The sequence below is a fragment of the Salvia splendens genome, chromosome 16, assembly GCF_004379255.2.
Source record: "Salvia splendens isolate huo1 chromosome 16, SspV2, whole genome shotgun sequence".
Taxonomy (NCBI): Eukaryota; Viridiplantae; Streptophyta; class Magnoliopsida; order Lamiales; family Lamiaceae; genus Salvia; species Salvia splendens.
Genome location: NC_056047.1, coordinates 2,225,784 through 2,243,840, shown reverse-complemented (window position 1 = coordinate 2,243,840; position 18,057 = coordinate 2,225,784). Strand labels below are relative to the sequence as shown.

The 18,057-nt window shown below is 34.1% G+C and overlaps 2 protein-coding genes and 1 non-coding gene across 3 annotated transcripts; 1 reads left to right on the top strand and 2 right to left on the bottom strand.

Moving 5' to 3' along the window:
* Positions 1–4,792: 4,792 nt before the first annotated feature.
* On the bottom strand, positions 4,793–4,874 carry TRNAS-CGA. The gene has a single exon. It is a non-coding gene; the product is annotated as a tRNA-Ser (tRNA).
* Positions 4,875–10,655: 5,781 nt separating this feature from the next.
* On the top strand, positions 10,656–12,787 carry LOC121772045 (auxin-responsive protein IAA27-like). Its single transcript, XM_042168978.1, has 5 exons — positions 10,656–11,378; positions 11,810–12,036; positions 12,110–12,248; positions 12,361–12,422; positions 12,521–12,787. Exons 1-5 carry the CDS (start codon positions 10,918–10,920, stop codon positions 12,556–12,558), a joined length of 927 nt encoding a protein of 308 aa, XP_042024912.1. The 5' UTR covers positions 10,656–10,917; the 3' UTR covers positions 12,559–12,787.
* A 341-nt stretch (positions 12,788–13,128) lies between these two features.
* LOC121772028 lies at positions 13,129–16,275 on the bottom strand. The gene is made up of 4 exons (XM_042168952.1): positions 15,901–16,275; positions 14,831–15,275; positions 14,583–14,698; positions 13,129–13,754 (listed from the first exon to the last, which is right to left on the bottom strand). Exons 1-4 carry the CDS (start codon positions 16,238–16,240, stop codon positions 13,333–13,335), a joined length of 1,323 nt encoding a protein of 440 aa, XP_042024886.1. The 5' UTR covers positions 16,241–16,275; the 3' UTR covers positions 13,129–13,332.
* Between the last annotated feature and the right edge of the window lie 1,782 nt (positions 16,276–18,057).

Here is an 18,057-nt window from a genome sequence, read left to right as displayed (position 1 = left end):
TATTAGGTTGGATATCTGTAATTGTCTGTTTCTTTCTTTATAATGATAAGCAGCTTGGCTCATTTGATAGCGATACTTAATTACCATTGCTTTATGGTGTTATAAATGACAAAATATTCTATAATTGAATAAAAGATTATGAATTTCGGGCACTTAATTTATTTTTTATACGAAACGACGTTTTTGGTAATATCGCTAACTAGGGGAAACAAGGAATTAATGAAATTATAGCTACCTTTTATTTTAAGAAAGAATGGTATAATTTGATTTCATATGAAGCGCCCGTGAGCACCTCTTTTAGAGCATCCACATCCGTGCTCTTGCTAACGAGCACGGATGTGGGCCCGGACCCACTTTTACTCCCTGCTCTTAGGCAAGAGCACAACACCCATATACATATTCTTCCGCAAGGACAAGCTCAAGGGTCTCACCATTATATTATTCAATTTAAATAAAAACATTTTCACATTATTAAAATGCATTAAAAATAACCGGAATAATATTACAAATTATAAAAAAAATAAAAATTACATAATTAAAATCCTAAAAATTAAAATTTTCATAATTAAAGTCTTAAAAATAAAAATTACATAATTTAAATCCTAAAAATTAAAAATTACATAATTAAATTCATAAAATTAAAAAAAAACCCACTACTCGTGGTCGAATTTCGCCCAAATGTGTTTGATTAGGTCTCCTTGTAGCTCAACGTGGGTTCGAGTATCGCGCATTGTGTGCCTTGTTTCGATCCTCTCACCCACCGTCGTATGCACACCTCGGCGTGAGGGAGCCCTCGCGGTTGAGCTTCTGGCTGCAACGCCGAGAGACTTTGTCGACCGGCTGCGTCTGTACTTGTTTGAAAGTATTCAACACGGGCGGACAATGTGTTGACAATACGCATAAACAAGCGTTTTGACATGCGAAAACGGCGCCGAATGTAATCTTCCGGAAACCGCGGCTGGTCGAAAAAATAGTCGGCAACGAGCTTTCGTTGGCTCCCTCCCGGTCACGATGGATGTATCGGCGAGTTGATCTAGTTGGTTGAGGAGGAGGGGTGGGGGTATTCGCTGCGACATAGGCTTCATAGGCGGCACGATGTTGTTCATAGTATTCTTGTTCTTCGCGCTCCGCTTCCGCAATGAGATGAGTGAAATCCATTTGAGGGTTTGAGTGAGAGAGGAAGATGTAGATATAAGTTGTAGGAAAAAATATGAATGAGAGATGATTTGATGTGAAAAATGGATGATGAATTAATGTATTTATATATGATTTTGGGGATAATAAAAATAAAAAAAATAAAAAAAATCCAGAAAAACGGTAAAAAAAAACGGCCAGATTTTTGGGATTGTGAATTTTTTATTAATTTTTGGTATTATTTTCGATTTAAAAAAATGAATTTCCAACGGAAATGCCGTTGGCCAATCAGAACGCGCCACGTTAGCTGCTCGCTGGCATGGACGGACGGACAGCGTCCTGCTCACCGCTGTGGATGCTCTTATATCCATACATATTAATTGTAAAATAGTTTTATTTCAGAAATGTTGGTCACAACAAAGTTATCACATTGTAAATATATGGCGGACATTTTTCGTGGACGGAGGAAGTATAGTGTCAAAAAATTTGTGGACGGAGGAAGTAATGGATATGTTTGGCATATTTTACTTTATCCTTTCACGAAAAATAGTTTCATTTTTCAATTTGTTCTGGCAAATTAAATTAGTCTCATTTCTATTTATGGAAATTTAACCGTCATTTTAATTTCCTCTTTCTCTCTTCAACTTTATATTCCTCTTTCTCTCTTCAACTTTATATTATCTCTCTTTCTCTCTCAAACTTTATTAATTGCATATCAAAACTCGTGTTGTCCACGAATATGACTTTTTTTCTAAACGGAGCGAGTATAACGAGTATTAGTGTCCCGTGTCTAATTTGTTTATAAGTCCACCGACCAAGCCTTTTATATCCACAGTGTTTTTTGTTTATAACGTGACTTCTCCATAGTTGAACTTCCACTCATGTAATATCCCACGTCAATTGATTAGTGAGACTTTGAGAATAATATTAATGAGATTTCAATTATCTCTCTACCATTTTTAGTTTAACAAAAAAGGACTTCATAGTGCCGTCGTACATAGTGCCGTCGTAGCGCCATAAAACTATTCCCCATTTTCTTTTTTTATTATCAAAATCAATGGACTCAAACATGTGTAAACTAAGTTGAATACTCAGCTCCTAGTATTACTCTTTGGAATGTCCCAACTAATTTGAGTCATTTCCTTTTTTAACAAAAAAACAAAACATTCAATCACTCTTATTTTAGTTCATCATCTACTTTACTCTATCTTTATCTTTTTACTTTATTCCTCTCTCATACTTTTCAACTCAGTTTCTTAATCTCCGTGTCCGAAAATTTTAATCAGAATTTTTACATCATTTTTTTATATTTTTATGAGTGAGTCGACTTGAGATAAAGAATAAAGACACTTTGTTGCAAAAGATAGACTTGAGAAAAAGAAGAAAAACGATGATATTAAAAAATGTACTATTAATATTTTTAGTTAATAGGAGCCACGACCAATATTTTTTCTTGTGACCGCCCGTCCATGGGTTACATAATAAACTACTATAAAAGGTTGAAATCTAGTAGAAATCGCCATTAGTGTGAAAATGTAAACGCTTTTTTACTTTTATGATAATATACTTTTGTCATAATAAATTTGGAGGGAAACCACATGTTTTGTTAGCCTTATAAATATAAGCTTAATTAGACTTTTTACCCTATAAGCGTGTATGTGCGGCGTAAGAAACGGGAGTTAACAATACCTTTTTACTTACTTATTAAGACTACTTAAGAAGTTAAGAAAAACAAATCATAATTATTTTGAATTTTCATAATGGATTAAGATTAACTTTGGAGCAAATTCAAGAAAAGCTTGGCTTTATATTTTTCTATGTTGGTGGCAGTCATTTTCTAGTTGAGCTTATATATTTAAATAAGTACAAAAAAAGTTGTTGGTAATCTACTGTGTTGCTTTTTATATGTAAGGCATATTTATTTGTGAAAGGATTGGAAGATTATTTTATAATTTTTAATTAGGGCCATCTACACTTGTCAACTTGATCATTGAGTTGTTTGGTATAGAATTATTATATAATGTGCACTAGCATTCTCTATTTGAATATAAGAGTATCACGTATTTTTTATCTCGTGAGTTTATAGATATTGTATGTCACTATATACATTTATGGATATTAATGATAAAAATACGTACAAAATATATAATTTTGCTTGACAAGATTAATTTCGATATGTTTGATTGAGAAGATATCAATATTGTATTTAGTTGCTTTATTTGATGCATAAATGTTTTCAAGTTATAAATAATACTCCCTATAAGAAGGATTTGAATGAAATTTATCAAATGTAAAAATTTAAATTATAATATCAACATGTATAGCTCAATTATATAGATTAAATTAGGTCTACCGCGCGCACAAATTAGCTCAATTTAAATACTACTATAGATTAAATTAGGTCTACCGCGCACCAAAGTAGAAAGGATTATAAAATTAAGACCAATAATCATATCCACAAAGAAAAAAATATAATAAAAATAATGAATTGACCCAACACTCAAACTTTATACCTAATTGACCGCTCCAGGAAGTATTTCTCGAGGTTTTCACTTTCAATATAAAATACCTATTTACTTGGTACATAATTGTTGCTAGATCGACTTTTTGTTAATACTTTTACTAGCTAAACTTTTTAGTGGGATTAGACAAGAACTTTAGTTTTTATCAAAAATAATTGTCCTAATCAAAAATCAAATTAATTGGAGCGGTGGGCCTCTTTCATTGGATCCCTATCTTTGAAAAACAAATACTCCTATTATTAATGTTTACTCATAAAATTTGGGGTCAAGGAAGTTGGGGAGGGAACCTTTTCTTCTCGCTTTACAACAAAAAATGTATAACAAACTCGAATCATTATGAATGAGACATAAATTCTTTAACGGTGTTTGAAATTCGTTAATTTTTTAAAAATTTGGACTAACCTTATAACGTTATGTTGCACTTTTTGCTCAATTATTATCCTATTAGCAAACTCGAATCATTATGAAGAGACATACAAATTTTTGATGAAATAAAATGGTTCAAACCCACACGACCAAATAAGATGGTTTCTGCAATATTACTAGCTAGATCGACTATATATATATATTGATGCTGTTTATACCTTACCTATAATTCATAAAAGAATATAGCTATCTACTCAATATGCATAGGTGCTATTAAATTGAGTTGTTTTAGTTTTAGGCAAACCACGTACCTCAATTCCTAATTGGTAAGGGACAAATAGTAATTATTAATGTGTCACGAGTTTTATACTAGTCCATTCAAGAAAAAAAAGGTATATGTCATGTCATCTCAAACACTAGATGTAAACTTTCATATTTTCAGAATTAAGTTTATACGTAGACATAATGGTTTTATAGTAATCTAGGATTACTTAGCCTCATGCTATATTTTGCACACTAGCTCTATGTAATAAATCAAATACATTCCATATACTTTTAATAATGAATTTCAGTTCATACATCTTTTCCTTAATGAGGAATAGTAATAATTCTGTCCTGTTAATAATGGGCCGCTTCTAGCATATAAATGGGCTGCACTGCCATTGGGCAGGCCCAAATTAAACATATTGCTACCCAAAATTATTCTCTCTCTCCCTCCCCTGTCCCACAAGAATAATTAGATAATAATTATAATAATAATAAAAAACAAACGTCGACAGCAGGATTCGAACCTGCGCAGGCAAAGCCCAACAGATTTCGAGTCTGTCTCCTTAACCACTCGGACATATCGACCTTATGTGGATATCGTGTATTAAATATCTAATAATATACTTTATTTGTTTGACATATTTGATTACGGAGAATTTGTTTAACCATGCCTTATTAATTTGCTTAACCTATATATGCTTCAAATATTGTTGGGGCTCGTCGTTGGCTCATGAGAGTCGTCACAAATCACATTGTACGGTAACTCCGTTCCAACTCTTTAAATTATGGTTCACTTCTATTTCGTCCTTTATCTATTGACAACAACGTCTCGTTTCTGCCTTTCAATATCGAGAATAAATTTTTTACCACGTCTGACCCACAAATTAATTTTTTTAAATTTACCACTCAAAAATATCTAAATAGTTATCAACTTGTACATATTCATATATTTTACATTTTAGTAGTAATGTTTTTCGTTTTAAGATATTTAAAATTTCCTATTTCTAGTTTATTAAAAGGGACGAGGAAAAGTTATATCCCGGCAAAACTCTCTATTTTCCTTATTTTCTTTGAAACTGAAGTATAATTATTTTTCTTGCATAATTTCATTATGAAATATGAGCTATTGCACCCTCAACCACTAAAAAAAAAATATATATATATATTAAAAAAATTTGAATTCTTAAAAAAAGGTATCAACTTGCAACTACACTATCTCAATAAATTGTTGAAAATGTCAAATGTGAATTAGTTGACTCTTAAATATTAGAAAAAATGCCGATTATTCCATATTCCTCTTATTTAGTGCTCATTCCACTCCTACTTCAAAAGATTTTATTTTCAAAATTATTCTCAATTTTCACATCATCACAATCTTGAAATTTTTTCTATTAGATTTCTTCTAAATACTTGAACTGAGATTAATATCATTTTGGAAACTTAATTCTATATCCATGTTCGTTTATATAAAGATATTGTACAAAAAACTCTTCAGAATTTATACACATAGCAATTTATAATATCCTTTCTTAATTCCTAATTCATTTCCTTAAACACGAGAGGAATTGCAAATTTTCAGTACTTAGACGTCTCCTTTTATCAGACGGGTGAATGATTTACATTTTGCGTTGATGCAATATTGGTTGAAATTATTTGGATCTATATTTTTCCTGAAAATATGTACTGTAATTTTAATCATAGTACTTAGAAGTTAGAACACTCAATTTCTTCACATTATCTTTACAGAAAATATACATATATATGAAATTCGTTTTACACAGAATCTTAAAAAAACGTGCAACTTTATCTAGCATAACCATTATACTCCTAATTACTAGTACGAGTAATATTTAAACTCCCGTTTTGAGCAAATTATTCCCTTTCTTTTGTTTATGGATAAATCGCCTCAAATAAAATAACTCTTATTTTTTCCAAAAATGTGAAGAAACGTGGTTGATGATAATTAAAGGACTAATGTTTTGTAAATTAATAAAATATCGACGCGTGCCTTAAACACGTATTAAAACACTTTCAATAAAAATCATTGTATTAAAAAGTGCACCTAATATTGTCTTGTCATTTGTCAATTTCACTCATTTTGTGGGTCACAAACGATAAGGTTAAAATCATTCATTCTTTAAGTTTTTGGCCACCAACTATTCTTCTCCATCTTCTTTTGTCACACCTTATATAGTTAAGATAAATATTTTTGGAATTGCTTTCAACTATATCTCTTGTTCTGTTTTACGACGATAGTTGGTAGTTGAGGTGCGTATTGGGTAACATTTACTCACTGTAAAATAAATAGATACACAAACAATTTAAATAGTATAGTGCATAATTATAAGTAGTGTAGCGGAGTATTTAGAAATTGGACCACTTATCCCTCTAAAAGGCCTTATAATGAGGGAGAAATATGCACTTCTATGTGGAGTAGATAAGAAAGAATCATCACTAAGTCGATGTGAGACAAAATTTAGACATTTTAATATGCCTTCGCACACGTGGGTCGGAATGTATATTGGATTTCCACACGTGAGTAAGACAAGGGATCTATCATTAATGTAGGTCGAAATGAACATCAGACTTCCACTCGTGAGGTAGATTAAATAAAAAGAACTATCATCAATTTAAGTCTGCTCAGATACTATATTAGAAATGAGTAACTACTCCTTAAAAGGCCTTATAAGGGGAAAAATTAACCACTCATATATAGAGATGAGATATAATCTATCACCAAATCAATATGGAACAATATGTAGACATTTAACCTATACATAACAATTTAACTATATAGAGTTTAACTATGAAATGTTGGACGTTTTTCGTGAAAGAAAAAAATAATTTGTAGAATTTGTAAATTAGGAAAAGTGAAGTTGCATGCACATTGCCATGGACATTAATTATAGATAGATAATCTAATATAATTAAGGGTTGTCGCTGAAAAAACGGAGTTAATTCATGGAAAAAAACTTAATATCTATTCAAATATGCCTACTTTCATTAACGTTAGTACTACCGAATCATCATTCATAATTTTTTATCTTTATTTGATAAAAAAAAGGATTAATACTGCTAGTAGTAATTAATTACAAGGATCGTACCACAGGATTAGGCTGTCTAAACGTGGCCGAAAAGCTTCGTATGGTCAAACACTTTAATTATAACCGTGGACCGTAGTCAACTCAACAATACGACGCCGTAGTGCATCGTGGATACGGACGCGTCATCATCTTAACGGTTAGATCAAACTCGGGTGATCTGGGACCGTCGGATCGCATCCGCACGCTCGCTTGCTTTTGGGATTTACCCAATAATGACAGCAGATACACGCATGGTAAAAAATTGGAAAAGAAACAAGAAAGGCCGTAAATTTGCTGTCAAAATTATGGTTAGCTGATACACAAAAAGTAAAAACTGTCTTCCTCTACTTATAAATTTTTTGTCTGATCTACAATTATTAGGAGTAGTAAAGTTATTTTGTTATGGTAAACTGTATTTGTTTGATTGCTCGATATTAACCTGTTTTGATATTGTCCGAGATTATTCGATGTTAAAAAAATTCTACAACTAAGTATAAGGCTATGTAAAAATGTCCCAAAACTAAGCATTTGATTTTTTTTTCTTTTTTTGCATGGGTAAATAAATTTATATTTATATTTAAATTTAAAGGAATTAAGTATCCGATTCTATTTAGATGTACTGAACTCAAGCAATCCAAAAAGCAAAAACCACAATATGTGATCGAACTTTGATATGAGTAAATGAAAGAGGATAACTCAAATATTTACACCATCAAGTTATGAACTTTGATATGGTAAATGTAAGAGGATAACTCAAATATTTACTCCATCAAGGGATATGAATCATATTATAGATAATATGAGATTATTGACACTTGACACTCCTGACTCCAAATATTGGATTGTGTTTGTAAAGTGAAACATATGAATCATATCCAAGCTCGTGGATTCGGAGTAATAACATAGAACAATACTTCCCAAAAAATTACTCTGTGATTTTTTGTCAAATTTTGTTCCATTTTGCATCTTTGAATCAGCCGTAAAACCATGCATTTTAATCCCTCAATTTTTACTTTGAAGTATAATTTGAGTAAAATTGTATTTAATGTAACATCTGAATAAAATCAACAAGGACAACACACAAATCAGACTTGAAAGAAAATTGAGAAAAATGTTAAAATTCATGATTTATATAGCTGATATTTAAAGTTGCGGGACATACCAAAATTCATAATATTTTTCAAAAGAACCTATAAATTTTTCTATATTGTTGCTCTTAATTAATTTTTCATTTAGTTCAGTCAAGGCATTAAACTTTGCTTATATATTTCACTGTAATATTATCCAATGGAGAACACAACTTCACATTAGTAGACCGAACCTTGATTAGTGAATTACTTGAAAGAAAAAAACAAAACCCAAGATATTTTTAATGCATAATTCCAAAAGCAAAATATATTTTTTTTGTTTGATTCCCATGCTTTAAAGCAAAGCAGGGTGCATATATAATAAGGAATGTCCATCGACATGAAACTTTTTTTTTACATGTCCAAATTTTATTTAAATAAGGAAAGTCTATCTATTTCAACTAAAGAGGACGCTATACCTTTTATTGAGATCTTCTTCTTGACAATAGTAATTTTATAATAGCCGAACAAATCCAAATTAAAGCTTCCACAAAAAAACAAAATATATTTGTATTTTTAATTTAATCTAATCTAAGGAGAGAGAGAAATTAAATGACAAGGGATTTGCCTAAGATTTAGGTATGGTGGACACAAAAAGAGGCTGACATATTAATCTGTAGGTGTTTATTATAGTAATAAATGTATAAATATAAATAAAAAATGGAAGTGGGGCAGTGGGTGTGGTGTTGATTGTTCTATACTGGTTTGAGCTTTCGTGTCAGCCTTATTGCAGTTGCAAAAATTATTTTTAGGGTTTCGATTCCAACAGCTGCTGTCTTCTTCAATACTGTCTCCCCAAATATTTATGCTGTTTTTATTTTATTTTTCATAATTCAATTCTATCGTACGTGGACTCCCCCAAAATATTAAATATTCCCCCAATTTCTTTTATTAAAATTTACCAATAATTTCAGATCACATCAATTTAGAAAGCACAATAGTAAAATAGTTACTACAAATATTATTAAAATGAAAAAATCATCTTGGTCAAATTTTAGTTAGTCCAACAATTTTAGAAAATTAGTAGGAAAATCTAAATTTTGAATTGGTTCTTAATTGTGCTATGGCAAAAGTATTAGGTAACTGTAATCGATAAATTAGACTATACATCATCATTCATTAAATTAATAATATCAAACTATTCACAAACAAGTGACATTGAGAATGAGTACAAATATTATGGTTTTTTCATCTGATTTTTAAAAGATGCAGCAGGAAGGACCAAAAATCAAACAAACTTGAGTTTTATTCGAGAAATTACATTTGAGAAAAAACATTATAAGAAAATTGGAAAAATAAATGATTTGGACGGATGAATTAAGGTGGTGAAACTAGGGAAGGGAATGTTTGTCGCTGGGTGCTCGAATCTCATGAAAATCTTACAGCAACACATTTTGCAAAGATTCTGCTCAGATTCGAATATATTTTTGGCAGGGCCATTGTTTTGCCAAATTAATATATAGATGGAATTGTATTTACCGATTAATCGCTATCTGCTTCTTTCCTCTGCTTTCTCTATCGTTTGAAGCCGTGTGCGGTTTGGCATTTTTCCACTATTCTCCCCGGCGCAGGTTTTGCTTTAAATTAGACTAATTTACATATAAAATCTCCGTATTTCTTTACTAAATTCTTATATTCTTATTCCATTAATCTGATATACTATAAGTTATTTTATCAGATTAAAAATTTTATTTGTAATCCTTAAGCGTTCGAGTTAATCCAAGTAGCTAATCAAGTTAAACGCTAAATATCAAAACTAATTAACTCGTAGTAGGAGTACCATTCAATCTCTTGTCAACGGAAGCTTTTCAATCTGGCAAGAGATTATTTAATAACAAAATTGGAGAAATAATAAAAACAGAGTATATTCTTCTTCGTCTTGCAACTTTGATTACGTTGAGTTCATGACTTTACACTGTCATTAACAGCGTACTTATAAGCATAATCATAATCATAATCGTAATCGTAATCGATAATATAGATGTGAGAGCACATCGTGTCGAAAACTCTGCAACATTGTAATGTCCGGTTTACAGAGATAAAAGGTACATAGAAATTTAGTGGACAAAAATGGTTAAGAGTAGAGATAAAGGAGAATTTTAATTTTCAGAATATAGGTATAGTTCAAAGAAATGCATGAGTGGAGTAAATGCTCCGCGACAGTACTGACAAAATATTTTATTCCCACAAAACATTTATGATCCATGATTAAAACCATGGAAAAAAAATCGAAAAAGGCTACAGAAAGGCCAAAGAAGCTTCTTTTCTGCTTCAACAAAAACCAGACCTCTCTGAGGCGCTCTCCCTACCAAACAAGAACAATTCTCTCTCTCTCTCCAGCTCACTCTCTGAAACACTTGTTCGCCTAAATTCCACATTACTTTTGTTACTCCCTCGAAAATTTGAGAATTTCTGTTGATGTCTATACCTCAAGAGCACGACTACATAGGGCTATCGGAGCCTCTGCCCTCGGAGAAAATATCCTATAAGATGGCAGCGGCGGCGGCGGCGGCGGAGGGGGTGTCTCCTTCCTTGAATGCCGAGAAAATCGGTGCTTTCAACCTCAAAGAGACGGAGCTGCGGCTGGGATTGCCGGGGTCGGAAGCGCCGGAGAGGAAGGGCGGAATCGGAATTGGGGTTTCCCTCTTTGGAAAGGAATTGAAGGACGAGAGCGTGTGCGTGAAAAGCTTCGTCTCGGGTGCGAAGAGGGGATTTTCCCATGCTATAAATGGCGCTGGGAAATGGGGATTGTCGATTCACGGCGGATCCGCGGCTGATTTAGGGGGAAACGGTGGTCCTAATGTGAAGGAGGAGATTCCTGCTGTGAAGGCTGTTGAGGAGAGGAAGAATGAAGCTTCCATCACTGCCCCTGCTTCAAAGTGAGTTCATCTTCGTCATGCATGTCTCTTGTTCTTCAATTTTGGAGCTCAGATTTTTTTTATGAATTAATTTATTGCTTGTTTTATTTAATATTTTGAGATATTTTAATGTGGAAATGTGTGGATGGTGATTTAACTGTTTGGGGCCATGATAAGGTTTGGTTTTGTTCTCTTGTAGCTGATGAATGTCTGGAAAAAAGAATATTGGAATTTTTGCTTTGGAAATATGTGTTGTTTAGGTTGTTTGTATTTCTGTGGATGCCCTTGAGCATAATTTGATCTAGTTTTTGGGCTTTGATTGGATTTCAGATGTAATATATGTATTGGATATGGAGAATCTATTTCAAGAAATCAGATTCTCCTGTGTCATAATGGAATATATCTATGTTCTTGAACAATTAAAGTGATGCCTTTTAATTAATGTATAATAGGGCACAAGTAGTAGGATGGCCACCAATTCGATCTTTTCGAAAGAACACCCTAGCCACAAACACACCCAAGAAGGATGATGTTGCTGGGAAGTCGGGTTCGGGCTGCCTTTACATTAAGGTCAGCATGGATGGTGCTCCTTACCTGAGGAAGATTGATCTCAAGACTTACTGCAGCTATGCAGAGATTTCGTCTGCCCTTGAGAAGATGTTTAGCTGTTTCACCATAGGTATGGTGTGTATAGAACGAGCATTCGTGGCCATGGTTTCTCGTTTACTAATAGTTAGATGTTTTTTTTACAGGACAATGTGGGCAGGGGCTAGCAGCGAAAGAACACCTCAGCGAGAGCCACTTGATGGATCTCCTCCACGGCTCTGAGTACGTGCTAACCTATGAGGATAAGGATGGTGATTGGATGCTCGTTGGTGATGTTCCGTGGGAGTGAGTCTCAGTTTCCTTCTTCAAACACTGTTCATTGCTAACACATTGGCACAATAAGAACAAACAACATAATGTCTTTGGCGAAAATGTTTATGTTGGGTTCCGATTGCAGGATGTTCACGGATTCATGCAGGAGGCTGAGGATCATGAAGGGCTCTGATGCAATCGGGTTAGGTATGGCCTTCGAAAGCAGAATATATTTGATCAGCATAGTATTATCATCTTACAAAATTGAAATATGCATATATTGATTTTATCTCTCATATGTGCAGCTCCAAGAACCATGCAGAAGTCCAAGAGTCAGAATTAGGGCAGAGAGCAATGAGGAAAAACTGAAAATATCGGAATTTCTAAGGGTTTTCTACTCTTTTTACCTCTTTAACCTTATGGAGTAGTAGATTTGTAGTGTGTCGTGTAAGGAAGTACTAAGATTAAATTGGAGACCATTCCAAATATTTTGGCACTAATGTGTACCACTTGTGTCTTTTTCCAAAACTGTATGTAAATTAAGTCTTCATAAAGTCGAAGTGTTGATCTCACTGATTCCTATCTTTTTTGTTGCATAACCAAGATAATCTCAATATAATCACTATTTGTGATTGTGATTCTCCCATCTAAATTCCGACAAGAATTGTACTAATGTCGTCGAGTAGTGAAAATTTCATCGTCTAGGTAAAAAATGGGACCCTTTTCTTTAGAACTAATAATTTCTTCAGCTGCCGTATCTGACTGGAGATATTAGACCTACTTTTGGTCGGATCATATTCATTCAAAGACAAAATTTCATTCAAATAAGGGCTAAATTACATTTATAACCTACTACATATGAAAGCATAGGTAATACCGACCTCAAAACTAGAAGATTAATGAAAGCAAAAGAGATGTGTGAGGTTCAGGGGCAATAATGGTAATTCCAATGAACGAGAGACGAGCACAAAATTACATCTTTCGATACTATCAGTACGAGAAACAAACACCTAACACCAAATGATTTTGGAAGTACTCATAAAATGGTGGGGAAAATGGTGATGGATATTAACAAGTTCAAAGTTACAACTGCAGAAAACCTACTGTGTCCAAGAGATTATGATTCAGGTTTAGATACCTGAACATATACCATTTGTGTGTATCCATTAAATACAGAGGGATCGAGCTGTGACAAGCCGAGCTTCCGGAACAAACTGTGTCTACCGTCTTCTACAATAGGGGTGGTAGTTCGTGCTGGATCATATCTAGTCTGATGCGTAAGTGAAGGGCCAGCCACTGGGGGTAGCTCCCAGTAAACATCCAGAACTGACTCAACAAATCTGCTATTTTTGAAATGCTCACCATATGTAATTGCCCTGTTGCTGTGGTTGAAATCATCGCGCATCTGCCCCCTCACGCCCCACCACGCCTCTCCTTGCCCGCATAGCTCCTCTGTGTCAACTGCTTTCTCCCAGAATTTCCTCCTCCGGAATCTTATTCTAGCTTCATCACTTTCTTTGAAGCAGCTATGCCCACCACCTGCAATAGCATGGACAACTCGTAAGCTAAAAAGCACGTGTTTGATAGGAAGGTCTAACTGATCATCAAAAATAGGCAATTGAACAAAAACTCAGCCAGTTACAAAATGCAAACGGACATTTAGCTCTCACCCTTTATTCCTTTAAGTACATTTTGGCTCACATGTATAACTTCACATAAAAATGTGGGGTGAAACACATAAAACTTGCATTAAACATTCTTGTACAGAGCAAAATTCATGCCAACAGAACTATCACTGAACCTTGGTTCAAAAGAATAGAAGACGAAAAATATTACTCTGTATTAGGCAAATAGCATGAACAGTAAATACGATACAGCCACCAATTTGTTTTGCACTTTTGCTGCTGTGGCACCATTGGCTCAATTAACTAAAACTACGTATCCCAGGAGGAAGTCAGAATTAGGATCGAATGGAGTGAACTTTTTAGGTCAATCTCTTTTGTTTTTTAGAAACAGTCAATCTATATAAACTATTTTTTTCCGAATTCCTAGTGTAAGTTTCACAATGGCAGGACAAAAAGGTATTATCATAGTAGATAAACTTGAGAAGTCAATATTAAAGAGTAGTAATTACATATTTACATCCAAGTATTCAGCGAAGGTATGGCATAGTAGATAAACTTGAGAAGTCAATATCAAATTATTGATCACTTGAGATTTGGTGATACTCTATCAAAGTCTTATCCTGATCTAGAAAGGCTTCGTACCTACCTTATTTCTTTGTCAATTAACGGAACAGCCAGCTCACTAGAATAAAGGTATAAACTTTGGTCAAGATCATAAAGCTGTAAGAGAAAGAAAACATACCTCTTATATAAAATTGGTCGCATATTTGTCTGAGTGAGTAATGGTCTCCAGTTCCAGTATCATAGTTGTCTTCAAAAATTAGATGCTTGAAACCAGCTTTCAGTGCTTGCTTTAATCTGCTCATCAACGAGTTGCATAAAATAGAAAGAGTTACTAGAACTGATATGGCTGATCTTGTGATTGCCGCTACACAATACTAACATTCATAATAACCCTGCTGTTAAGGGACTACTAGTACTACATCCTACCTCTTCAGTTCATTTTGGTGGTCATCAAAAAAGATGAGAACCCGAGTGCGGTCTTTGATCCCATATTTTCTCATCAATTTTCCCCAATCCATGCTTCCAAAATCTACAAATTCTTTTCCAGCAAAATATGTGCAATTTCCATCAACATAAGCAGGTCCCTTCTTAAGGTACTTCTCAGGATGACGAGGTGAAATTGACACAATGGGTGTATCTGGCATTGCTTGCCTCAAAACCCAAGTTGAATGCCCTTTAAAAGCACCACTCTCAATCATTAAGTCTGGCTTCAACCATCTTGTGACAAACCAAAGTCCGAAACTGTGGTCAAAACCCATTCCGTACATGTTGTTTATAATTGGCCGGGTTTCATATATTGGTATGAACTCTTCGAGTCCATTCAGCAAATCCTTGGATGTCCATTCTACATTTTTTCCATGTTTCGATCTGCCTTTTGACAAGGAGAGCTATTATATGAGTACATCTCTAATATCACAAAATTAGATATCCGCAAGACAAGATCATTCTTAAAGGAAAATGAGGATATTTTAAACTCTTCTACCATACAATTTTGTCCATAACAGTCCCACCTAAATTTGAAAAGAACATAATTAACAAAAGAATTATCTAATTCAACACTAGGACTGCTTAAACAACTTTTATAACTATAATAAGTCACGGTATCTAATAAAATCCCCAAATCACAAATACAAAAATCTATAAGCTTTCACAACAAACAAAGAATATTACGATTGCCAGATTCTGAGATCTCAGTCGTCCAAAAAATGAAGCATGAGTTTATCAATAAGACTAGGTGATTACCCATCCAATCAACACAAATACAAGACCTCATATACTTACGCAAATCTACTCTATAAAAACTCACATAAGCATAATCCATCAAGTGTAAGGCGCCCAGAGATAATGCCGTGCAGTTTCTATAGCCAATAACAGCTAAAAACATAGAATTATTTTCCCAAACACCACAATTAAGATTTGGAAATAGGTCAGTGAACATTAGGTTACTGAACCCCCAATGCGTAAAATCATTCGATGCTCAAGAGATAGCAACTTACACCAAGGAACACCAAGGGATCCGAAATCAGACTCCAGCGCATCGAACCCGAAAAATCTCAACCGCGAGAGGTGATCGGAGGTGGAAGCCGAGATGCAGACCAAATCGCGCGAATTGATGATGACGGAGAGGATAATCACGATCAGCAGGACGATGATGAGAACGGGCCATATATATCCGGTTCGGGTTAGGAAATTGGTGGCCCGCATCGCGATTGATATGTGCTTGCGGGTCTTGGACTCGTCGCCGGCGCCATCGTCGAGGCAGGCAGCGTCGTCCGTGGCGTGAGGCGACCGCCGTATGGAGAGGGCTCTCTCGAGCATTGTGTTCGCCGTCGTCATTTCACGCTCACTGCGTGCTTTGTGTGTGCGCCTTGCCGCTGCAGCTGGACACTTCCACTCGGATGCTCTGTGATTTTATTGAAGAAGATGATTGATTTTTGGATAATCTCATTTTCACCCCTCAACTTTTAGATACTACGAAACTGCTCCCCTTTTAAATGGAGTTGACCTTTATGCCCTTTTAAAATCGTCACCGTAATTAAGCGGCAAAGCGAAAATTTTAGCGCACTAAATCACTAATTAGTGTATTTTCCCTCCATTTTTATGGAATATGCTAGTAATAAAATAAGTACTCTTCTTGTAATAAATTTAGTACAAATGATATAGTTCTAACTTAAGTTGGGCCCTCATTTATGATAAATATTTATATAAACTTCAAACTATACTATGTATTGTATGCAATATGATGGAAGATGCAGAATTCTAGTTATTTATCCACAAAAATATGTAATAGAACCATACTCAGTTGAAAAATAAATTTGACCACTATTTAATCCGCATTCATAAATTACATTATAGTATTATAGTAGTTCCATATTAGGGATGATTTTGTATATTCATATTGTGGTAGTTGTCAGTCACGGTTTTAGATTTATCAGTGTTGTATACTCGAAAATTAATGATTTTACCTCTTCTGAAAACCTACCTCATAAGATGGACATCATGATCATATATGGCTCATAAATATATATAAATACTCCTCCATAATTTATCTAATTTCGTACGTGTGCTGTTAGTTGTAGCTTACGCTACATCAATCCAAAATTAATTCTCATATATTGGTGGTGCTAATTAGTTTTGAGTTGTTTATACATTTGGATTATTGATCTTCCACACGTTTTTATTAATGTCTGCACCAATAATACAATTTTTTAGTTATAGCAAAATATACACATTTAGAGCATCCACTACGCTGTCCCCCCATCGTCCCTTAACCTACTATTTGAGGGCCCACTGTACTTTATTCCTCCATCCCTTAATTAAGGGACGAAACCTGCAACGCTTCGTCCCTTAAATTACTATTCATTCAATTTCATTTTTTATTTATATTTCCAACACAATTCAATTAAAACAAACACACTTCATTAAAATTAAAATAACATTACATCATAAAATAAAAATACAACTTAAAATTTAAAAAAAAAACTAATTAAAATCTTAAAAAAATAAAAATGACATAATTTAAAATACAATTTTATATGGACATCCTTGAATGTTTTATGTTTCACTTTCGATGTGGGACAAAATCATTCTTGGATGTCTCTATAAAAGAGAAATAACCAAGAATGACATTGTCCCACATCGAAAGTGGAACATAAAACATTCAAGGTTGTCTCTATAAAAGAGAAGCAACCAAGAATGACTTTGTCCCACATCGAAAGTGGAACATACATTCAAGGTTGTCTCTATAAAAGAGAAGCAACCAAGAATAACTTTGTCCCACATCGAAAGTGGAACATAAAACATTCAAGGTTGTCTCTATAAAAGAGAAGCAACCAAGAATGAGTTTCATAAATTCGCAAGCCCATCAAATATATGTGGGCTATTACGAATTTATTGTATTTAATTATTTGTAAAAAATTATTTTTAAATATAAAAACAATTTTTATAAATAAAAAGTATTTTTTTAAAAAAATCGATTTAAAAAAAAATTAATTTATTACGTCAGCGTGACGACGTCCACTCGCGAGCCGACGAGTGGGCATCACGCATGGCGCAGGGGCGCGCCACGTCGCCACGGCACGTGGAGTGACAGCCCGTCCCGTGTCTCGCAGGCACGGGCTGCGGGACGGGATTGGGACGGGCGCGGGACGGGA

Coding starts and splice junctions, on each gene's coding strand:
- LOC121772045 (XM_042168978.1), top strand. CDS start 10,918: ATGTCTATACCTCAAGAGCACGACTACATAGGGCTATCGGAGCCTCTG. Junction 12,037..12,109: donor GTTTAGCTGTTTCACCATAG/GTATGGTGTGTA, acceptor TTTTTTTTACAG/GACAATGTGGGCAGGGGCTA. Junction 12,423..12,520: donor CTCTGATGCAATCGGGTTAG/GTATGGCCTTCG, acceptor TCATATGTGCAG/CTCCAAGAACCATGCAGAAG.
- LOC121772028 (XM_042168952.1), bottom strand. CDS start 16,240: ATGACGACGGCGAACACAATGCTCGAGAGAGCCCTCTCCATACGGCGG. Junction 14,699..14,830: donor CACCAAAATGAACTGAAGAG/GTAGGATGTAGT, acceptor GTTGATGAGCAG/ATTAAAGCAAGCACTGAAAG. Junction 13,755..14,582: donor CGACCAATTTTATATAAGAG/GTATGTTTTCTT, acceptor ATGCTATTGCAG/GTGGTGGGCATAGCTGCTTC.